Source organism: Emydura macquarii, unplaced genomic scaffold (assembly GCF_026122565.2).
Source record: "Emydura macquarii macquarii isolate MOO-44397 ecotype Brisbane River unplaced genomic scaffold, CSIRO-AGI_Emac_v2 contig_2676, whole genome shotgun sequence".
Classification (NCBI taxonomy): Eukaryota; Metazoa; Chordata; order Testudines; family Chelidae; genus Emydura; species Emydura macquarii.
In genome coordinates this window covers 7562247-7572570 of record NW_027132813.1, presented here as the reverse complement: position 1 = coordinate 7572570, position 10324 = coordinate 7562247, and the positions used below count along the sequence as shown (strand labels likewise).

The window sequence follows — 10324 nt, the reverse complement described above, 5'->3', positions numbered from 1 at the left end:
CCATGGGTAAGAGAAGTGAAATTGACCAGCTGCCCCCGAAACTGAGGGATCAGCGCGAATTTTCCACAGAGGGTAAGGTAAATGTGGCTCTTTGTGGTATCTACATCTATTTTTTTGACTCTTCATCTCTGACTGGTTGGCCACCCCTGCTCTAAACCATGATTTGAATTCAGTAACACAGCCAGAGGTTATGGGCCTGTTATAGGAGTGGGTGGGAGAGGTTCTGTGGCCTGCTGTGTGCAGGAAGATAGACTACTAGATGATCACAGTGGTCCTGGTCTTAAAGTCTGTGAGTCACCATGGCAGTCAGTAGCAGAGCCAGGAGTAGACTCCAAATTTCATAGCTTCCTGGCCAACCCTTTAGCCACTAGAATGAGTTGGAAACAACCTGCCAACTCTCGTATCCTTAGCATTTCTGACATGACATTTATTTTTCAGCTGCATTTTGAATTTCTTGCTCTTATATCAGGTGATTCTGCCACTAATCCCCCTATTGCTGAGTGAGTTTCACTGCTCAGCTGCACATGCACACTAAACCATAGATAAGGAGGAACCTGAGATGACCAGCTGCCTGCTAGCAGGCTCTGAACCTATTAAATATTAAATAAGCAGCTGGTAGCAGCAGCGATTTGTCCTTGTCAGTGGCTAAGGAATTATAAGTGATCTGCTCAGGGAATCAGTTATTCCACTATGGTTCTTTTGGCCCAGTGCTGGAGATAATAGTCAGTGACTTCTAGAAGGATTTGGACAAGTTTAATTTCTAGGTATTTCTAGTGTTCTTATTGCTGTCTGGGATATATACTGACAATATTCTGTACTGACACTTTTCATGGAACTTTTTGCCTTATGGAGCCACTTATGGGTCTGAAACAAGGCAATGTTCAAAATGAGCCATAGGAACTTAGGAATTGCCACACTGACTCAGTCTAACGGTCCACTTAGCCTTGTATCCTCTCCGTGACAGTGCCCATCTGATGCTTCAGAGGAAGGTGTCTCAATGGACAGTTGTACAATCATAGCCCTAGAGGAGGTTGTTTTTTCTAACTCTCAGCATTTAATGATTGGCTTATGCTAACGTGGAGAGTTGATTTCCTATTTAAATTGTAGTAGCATTAGAAAGAATCAACCAGGGTGGGTCCCCTTATGCTAGGAACTTTATAAACTTATGATTTATTATTATTATTTTTATTTGTATTGCTGTAGCATCTAAGAGCCACGGGCATGGACCAGGTGCTATACAAGCTCAAAACAAAGACAGTCCTTATTTTTAGATTATAAACTCTTTGGGGGTATCTAACCTGTTTTGAATCCTAATAAGCTTCTGTCCTTGATCATGTGGCAATGAGTTCCACAGGTTTATTATGTGTTGTTTGAAAAGTAATTCCTTTTTATCCATGTTGAAGACAAAATTAGTTTTTTGTCTCCCTGGATTCTCAGTCTTCAGTCCTGGAAGTGACATCTAGGTATAGCAGAGCAAGGAATCTATGCTATTAATCATCCCATGTTTTGTCCTGTTAGATAGGGAGGAGCCCACATCAAAGCAGAGCTGCAGCAGGCCTCTTCCCTTCATCAGGGAAAGAGCTACTGGGTGATTTAATTGACCTATTAGTCACAAACTATCTTAAAAATATTTCTTGCTCATGAACTGTTGTCAGAATTTAAAAGTCAGGTTTTTATGGTTTGGGTTGGGCAGGTTTTTATGGACACTTATGCATCATTTGTGGGAAAAGTATCCCCAAAATAGGTTAGGTATCAGGATTGTAAGCAAACAGGCCACTTTGAAGTGGGGGGAGTCACCTGATCATGACTACTTCAGTATATCTTGGGCAGATGCCGTAAAATGAAGTCTCTAAAGCATTTTAAAAAGCTTTAATAAAATAAAGTGTTTTTTATGTAGCTGACTGAACCAAGCTGGCATCTCATTCTCCAGATATAGACTATGATTTGTCTAGACTGTATTAGAGGGATACATGATATGCATTCATTCACTTATAGTTAGCAATGCTTCTAACACTCCCTTTTGGGGTTATTCTAGGTATTTATTGGGTGGGTGCTCTTAGCACTGAGCCCTCTCACCACAGCAACAGACAAAGACGGCACATTTAACTCATACTCCTGACAAACAGTTAGGAGAGAAGAGCTCTTTGTGAAAGACTCAACATCTCCACCTCACTTCTTTGAAGACAGTGAATGCTGTAGCTCAGGGGTCAGCCTATTATGATATCATTCTCCCAGTCTAGTTCTCTGACCTTCATACAACATAGGGAAGTTGAGATCTGACGGGGAAAAATAAGCAGAAGGAGAAACACTTTGCGAGAAGTGTTAGGGGGCTATCATTCTACACCATAATGCAGCAGTCACTGTGGTCAAAGGCAGTTGAAACAGGAGGGGCATGTCTGACCATGTGCCACTCATCCTTCTCCACAAGAGAACTGGGAGGATTTGGAGGGCAGGGTGGCTGAGTGGCTCCGGAGGTGGACGAGACTGCTCTGGTGCCTCTCCTTGTGGGTGAGGGCACTGGTGCTCAACCAGCTGTCCTGTCCACGCTTTGGCACTGATTCAACCCTGTCCCTACCCCAAGTTTCCTGGCCAAACTCCAGAAGACAGTTCTGGAGTTCTTCTGGCTAGGACTGCACTGGGTCTATGCAGGGGTCCTGAGTCTCTCCCTGGAGGAAGCGGGACAGGGCCTGTGCTGCATCCACACTTAGGTCCACACCTTCCGCCTCCAGGCTCTGCAGAGACTCCTTTATAGTGTAGGCAGTCCAGCATGGAGCGCACTGATGCACACCTTCCTCCACCACCTCTGAGGGCTCTGATATGACCGGCAGCTCTTTTTTCTCCACCAGAGGGGTCTTCTGTGAGACCTCTCTAAGCTGCCAGTCTTCTACCAGGACCTCCTCCGGACCTGGAGGCTGGTCTCTGCAACCAGGTCCGTGGCGGTCGCTGAGGGGGCAGATCTCCTCGCAGAGCCCCTGCTACACAATCCCCATCTCAGTGTACAGGTGGCGGAGTCCTACTCGGTGTGCCAGAGGCTGCTCCTGGCAGGTGTCACAAAGATTGGAGACCTCCTGGACTATGACGGGGGGACTGGGTGGATCCCCAAGTGCTGAGTCGGTGCATGGGGCTCTCCACCCTTTGAACTCCCCTGGCCTCTTCAATAGCTCTCTGTACTACTGCAATCATGAATTAAGAAATCCTCATCACCTGCTGTGTCTTTGGCCTTTACCAACAATAATAGTATGACGAAATCACAATGACATGATGGGGTCCACACAGCCATGTATACTAAATATATACAACATGCAAGGCCTGGTGACAGATACACACTGCTGCTCTGGCTGGTTTCTAAAAGACAACACACTGCATGCAACTAAAGGGTTCACAAACAGTTTAAAAGGACACTACCAATTCCTGTACATGGCAGTATCCACAGATCAATATGGCCATCAGCTTTCATTGGAAGACCATTCTCCTACCTGGAGTTCTCAAGGCTGGCTGCCATGTTCTATCTGAAATCTTAGATGGTCTTTAGGAGGTGAGGATAATAAATGTTCCCCCATCCCCTTCAGCTTACAGAGGTGCATAAAATTGCTCCTTTCTACTGCTATACCCTCTGTGAAAATGAGTAATAATAGCCTTCTGCTAACCTATGGAATACAGCCCAGCCAATCAGAAAACCAGAACCAACACCATGTGACTCTTTACACATCTTGCTTGACCAACCAATCCCAGCTCAAAAGGCAAAAAAGAACCTCCCTCCCCCAACTCCCTTGCATCTTGTTGTTTGTTTGGTTTGCACTCATCAATAGGAACAAAAACTTTTTGTTCAAATTTGTTGTGATAAACCTTGTATGCTTAATAGATTTACTTCGGTTTTGCAAACATTTTTTATTTTGCAACCTCAAAACAGATGAATTATCAAACAGTCCACCCAGCTCTAGCTTGCATAGACTATTGGATGAGACAGGAGCATGCAGCACACAGAGAGCTCATCTATATCAGACAGCAACATTGCAGAGAAAATAGATGAGCAAGTTAAGGAAATGCAGAGGTGGGCAGGATCTATATAGCTTACTTAGTTACAGAGTTGGCCTCATTTCTCCCCAGTGATCCTTCCCAGGACATGTCCCTGTCCCTTGGGTATCTCCTCCCTCACCCTGATGGCACAACAGTGGCTCTTCACGTGCCACAGGGTTTAGAGATTAATTATTCCTTCTCCTGGTATTTTATAAGGGAAATGACAATACTGTTTGCACAACAGTTTTTGTTCATATGTTTTTTACCCTGAGAACACATTTAACACCCTATGATTACCCAAACAATAGAAAAGACTACAAGCTTTGTAGTTTGTCTTTAGCTACAAACTTCTGCTATCAGTTTAAGAGAGAGAGGGTTGGCTAATGGTCAGAGCATGGAGCAAAGACCCAAGAATTCATGGCTCTACTTCCAGTTCTGCCACTGATTCACTGTGTATACCTGGGCAAGTCATAAAACGTCTGTGCACATGCCTCTGTTTCCTCCTTTATAAAATGGGGCTAGCATTACTTACCCATCTCATTGGGGTGTTGGAGTTCTAATGAATTAATGATTGTAAAGTCTTTTGAGATTGTTGGGTAAAGTATTAATACTTGACTTTTAATAAGACCAGTTTATTAAACTGGGTCTGTGTACTAATGGCCTGATTTTTCAGACTGTTTGGATGAACAACTGGAGACACAAAATGTGCATGCTCCATCATGCACCTAAGTCCGGATCTAGAGCACATTGAAGTTAAGGCTGTGCATACAAACTGAATAATTGTGTGTGCAAATAACTAATTAGATGTATTTGCATCCACAGTCACATTAATTGTGAACACAAAAACTAGGCATGCAGTTGCTCACTCAAACTGGGTAAACGTGGCCCTAAATATTGTATACACTGTACAGGAGAGGGACTCTAAATGTTCCTGAACTTTGTGGGCTGCAGTCTGTATCTAGATCCCAAACCAAACTTTGCAAATGGGCCTAATTTTATCCTGGAATGATCCGATCCCCTGGATCTGAACACCTTGCAGCTTTGGGCTATTCAAAACCTAGATCTGAACGTTGTGTGTTGAATCACAATGTTGAAATAGGGACACAGTGTAGATTGTAGCCCCTTTGCCAAGTTATAGCTGAATCCAAGACCTTGTAGGTCAGGTCCTGTTTGAAGCATAAATTGATGAAGTGGAGCCAGGTATTTTCTCAGTATAATTTTTTTATTTACAATATTATGGAAATCCTATTTCCTTGAACAGAGGTGGTAACAAACAGCACACAGGTCACTCCATCTTGCAGAAAATCAGGTACCTCTGCCTTGCCCCAGAAGCAGCTGCCTTGGGCCTCTGTCTCTTTCCAGGACCTCACACAAGTCTCACAGCCCAAAACTTCCCTCCTTGGCCAATCCCTGAGTTAGACACCTAGGAAACCCTTAGTGCAAGGGTCCCCCTCAGACTACATGGTCTAGACAGAAAGGTGGCTTGGACATTAATCCTTTGTTTATGCAGCTGATTTGCAACACAAAGGAAACGCGGAGTTTTAACTGCCAGACAAAGGGAAGTGCTTTAACCATACAATATCCTTCATGACTCTGGATGTGGTTACTGCAAGGTGTCTTCAACGTGTTCCAAGTGGAGTTTCAGCTGAGGGGCTTATGCATCAATGACCTTTAATAGACAAACCATTATCAGTGTCCCCTAATGGACCAGCCATAACAGAATTTCTTAAATAGAAATCACTTTATAATCCTACAGATAGAAATCAATATATAAAAAGTATGTGGTAATCAATACTGATTATATAGCATTAATATACATTTATTATATAATGAATTTACATGTATGAGTGACAAAGACAAATGCTTACTGCACTATGCCAGCTGATCTGGTTAAGCATAAAATGCAGACAGAAAATTGCCTCACCTCTAATTTTAATGTCTCTTACGTAGCTCTGTATATATAAAATCACTGCTAGTCTGACAGTGTGCCAGTAACCTGTGCCGTGTGCTGTTTAGCTGTCTGCTTGCATGGCACGGGTTAACTGAGCCTGTGGGATTGTGCTTACCTAAACAAAACCACTGCAGTGAGGGGAGAAACAATGAATGGGTGGAGATGTTCAGCTCATCAAAGCCTAGGCATTCCGGCTAGTGCAGTCTGGGCTGCAATGACAGGCTGAAGGTTGCAGCAGCATCCGGATCTGCATTCAAAGTGAGCAAATTTTACATTTTGGAGTGAGCTTACGTGCAGGTCTTGTTTATTTGCTGAAATATGGCCAGTAACCAGGCCAGCCTGCAGGATGATCAGAGCAGGCATTGTAAGTTCTTATCCTATATGTTCTACCAGGCTGTGAGAGACCACAAACCTGTGTGGATGCTGGAAGATATGAGAACTATGGAGTATTTTTACTGGGAGGAAAATGCCAGCCTGAGAACATATTCACCTTCGGAAGCCCTTCTCTATGCAGTGGTGCATAATCACCTGCCTTATGCCCAGTATCTGCTCTCTCATTTTCCAGAGGAGGCTCTCAAGGTGCCTGGAGAACATTTCTGCTATTGCCCGTCTTCTGCCCCTCACTTGGCCATGGCAGTCACATATGACAGGAGAGACATTTTGGGGCTGATCATCAAGATTGCACACAAGCTACCCAGCCTAAACTCCTACATCAACAGGACTGGCTGCTTTCATCTGGAAGATGGCAAGACCCCGCTGCACCTTGCCTGCGAACTGCTGAGGTCAGAGACCGTCCTCATTCTCTTAGGGAACGGGGCTTCTCCCAGGATCGAGGACAGCAAGGGGCTCACGCCGTTGGATGTCATCCTGGAGCAGATGTGGGACTCCAAAGTCAACGTGGCATCAAAAAAGCTCTGCCTTGATTACCTATTGCTCTTCATGCCTAGCCCACAGTTTAAAATGCGGAAAGTTCTGCAGGATCATCCAGATCACTGGACAGCTTTGCTAGGGGAAGACAAATTTAACAGCCTCGTGGGGAACACACCGGCTTCTTTATACCTGCAAGCTATGCAAACTATTCTCCAGTCTCTCCCACCTTCCCACTTTCCTAAAAGCATCCAGGAACTACCTATACCTCAGGCATTAAAGCCCCTACCTTCCTACGGCAAAAAGCTACAGACAAAAAATGTGGTAAATGTTTTTCCTTGACTATTTTGAGGGGGGTGGATTTTTCAAGGGCACCTAAGGGAGTTAGGCACCTACCTCCCCTAGAATTTCAATGAGATTTTGGTACCAAGCTCCTGTAGGCGCCATTTGAAAATCCAATATTTCATGACAAGGTTTTCAGTGTTTTTCTAATCGATTGCAGGCACGGCACTTTTAAAAGCAAAATCCTTCCTTTTTTGTTGTGCATGTGAAGGGTTAAATATAACTGAAGCAATTTTTTTGAACTGTCAGCTGAAATCAGTGTATCTGAATTCCCAATATATTAACGTTATCCTGTGTATATTATGCCGGTGAAAAAGAATGACCTATTCATTGGGATTTTCAAATACTGTAACTATGGAACTGTGTTCTACCTGCCCCATAAAAACCACCAATGGGGTTAAGATGTCAGGTTTCCTTTCTGCTCTAGTGATGATCAGAAACCCTGTGGCTCACAGTACTCTTATTGCAGTGGTGTGGAGTCAGTGCTGCAGAATACTGTTGTATTTCCTCAATAAGAGGCTGTGGCTCTGTGTTCTTGCGGAAAGGATAAAGACAGGCAGCATATTTATGAGAAGGCATTCTTTTTATTTGGGAGTGAAAGGGTTAAAGGATATCCCAGCGCTGAAGCTTCTACAGAATTGTGCAGTGGGGAGGGATTCAGGGAACCATCTTCCACACTGACCAGTGAAAAAATGCAAATCATGGCAATATCAGTGAAAGTCCACCTTTAATGAGTGACATTAGTTCCCCTTGACTTTTGTTTCAAGGGGTGACGGTGTCCCCAAGAGAATTACAGCTATGCCTGGGTCTTGATTTAGAGATTTATATTAAAGCCACTTGCATTTGCTAATTACTCGAAGATGGGATGTGGTATTTTGCTGCTATAAATCATCAGTGGGGCAGATTAAGTCATGCATCCTTCATGCTGCAGATATAGGACCCAGTCCTGCAGTGGGGGCTGAAGGCAGGTGGTGGCATTCACAGGGCTGGGCTCTTAAATTGATGGAGACTACCTTGAATTCCCAAGAGCACTGGCTTCTACCAGAGGGACTCCCCTCATCAATCAGTCAGTATCTTGCTGTCGGTGTGGAATAGTCTCCCCACTCCCCAGTCACAATCAACTAGTGATATCATGGCGCAGCAGCAACGGTATGCCATTCCAACACCCTTCGCAAAAAGTTATTTTAGTCCAAGTGTTCTCATTTTCAATTTAACCCTCTGCTCTACCCCCGCCCCCAAAAGGAACACATTCCCACACATGTGTAGGGTGTGGCAGAGAGTGGATTGTTGATCTCTTTAAAATATATGCAGTAATAGGCAAAGGGCATGATTACATTGGCCAGTTTTCATGAGGTTATGAACAAGAAAAGATGTACAATAGAGTTTTGTGCGGTATAGCTCACTTGTTACATTTATAGATGACCAGTAACTCATACAGTAAAATGCTGAGCCATGCTCTCAGTTGGTGTACATGGGTGCTACCCCACTGAAGTCAATGGATGCAGCCCCACAGAGAGCACCACTGCTATACTGCTCTGTGGATCTGGGTGGCATAACACTGAATGTGCCAGCTAGGCCCAGGTGAGGTGCCCCTGATGGGCTGCTGACTGTACCAGGTATGTCCAGATGGAGTGTCCCTGTTGTATGTATCAGGTACTGCTGGCTAGAATGCTCCAGTTGTGCTATTGAATATACCATTCCAGTGCATGGCACTTTCTGTGCTGCTGAATGTGATGAATGCAGCCTAACACCCCTTCATCTTCCCTGGTATGTTGAGAAAATGCCAGCACAGCATTTCCAATGGCAGACCAGCAGTGAAAGGGTTAACCTATTTCCATGCATAGCCCTTACCTCAATGGCATCTCCAAGGACAAATGGTTCCTTTTTGATGTATTCCTTTCTGGGAGGGGTGGCTGGTGGGAGTGGAATTCAATGTAAACCTCAAGCCTGTTTTTTGAAGAGACACTGCCTCTGCAGAACAGGCTGGCAGAGATGAAGGCTGTGATCGCTCAGAGGTATCTTGCCCACGAAGCGGAGCCAAGCTGAAGTCTGATTAGCATAATAAGCGCTTGCCGATCTGATCCTGCCAGCCTGCAGAGAGTGTGCAGGCACCTCCAGCTATAGAGTCTCGTCAGCCCTCAGTGTCAAACAGAGGCGGGGGACGAAGCAGTTGTTTTACCCCCAAGGCTGCTGAACTGGCAGAACAATAGCACAGTTGCTAAGAGCAGGCTGCATCCTGCTGCCACCGCAGTCAATGGGAGCCAGATCAAGTTTATCCATGCTGGAGCTGCAGCATCGAATATGGATGTCAGTGGCGGAGAGGCGGAGGAGGCGGGTGGGGATATTATTAGGATGCTAATTAAGCTCCGGTAACAGAAATTCCGTATTCAGAGCGGTGGAAGGGAATTCATTAGGCATGTTCACACTATCAGTGCAAAACAAAGTTTCAGAAAATCCATGCCAGCTGGTGTGGGTGGGTGGGTTGTTTCTACCCAAAACATGGATAGTAGGGATTGATCATGTGAGTAATGTGATATTCTCCAGTAACACAAGGGGAACGTCAGCCCTCTGTGGAGGGCTAAAACTAATGCTTTGGGCACAAGTGGGCCTTAAACAGTGCACAGGCCTTGTGCTGGCCCTGTGACCAGGCTGTGACACAAGGGGAACGTCACACAGGCGTCAGCTTCACCCACTGCAGGGTGAGCGCTTAGGTTCCCTGCTGCTCCAGTCTGCCATGCCGAGGAGGTGCCAGGGCAGTGTGATGATTGTGTGTGTGAGGGAAGTTGCCCTTTGTCCACTGGCCTGCAGCAAGGAGAAGAGACCAGCTATGAGCAACAAAAGGAAGGCTCCTGTAGCTCACGTTATGGTGGAGGAGTGTGTCTGTTACAGCAGCATAGGTCAGTACTGACTGAAAGTTGCTACCATCTGATGTGTGTGCAATGAGTTTGGTGTTCTCAGCTCAGTTCTTGGTGGCAGATATCCGCATCAAAGAAATCACTGCAGTTGCCACCAATTTCCCCCTTCATTGGTAGTCTTAGTAGAGTGATCAAGGACTGGATTGGCCATGGAGGCTGATCTATCATTTGACCTCTAGAGATGGTCCCTTTGGGCCAGGGTTTATGGACATTGACAGACCAGGGGGAGAAG

General features: G+C 45.1%; 1 protein-coding gene across 1 annotated transcript; it reads left to right on the top strand.

Annotated features, from left to right (window-relative positions):
* The first annotated feature begins 6286 nt into the window (after nucleotides 1–6286).
* Nucleotides 6287–7177, top strand: LOC137164485 (ankyrin repeat domain-containing protein 9-like). Its single transcript, XM_067565383.1, has one exon. It carries the CDS (start codon nucleotides 6287–6289, stop codon nucleotides 7175–7177), a length of 891 nt encoding a protein of 296 aa, XP_067421484.1.
* The last annotated feature ends 3147 nt before the right edge of the window (nucleotides 7178–10324 follow it).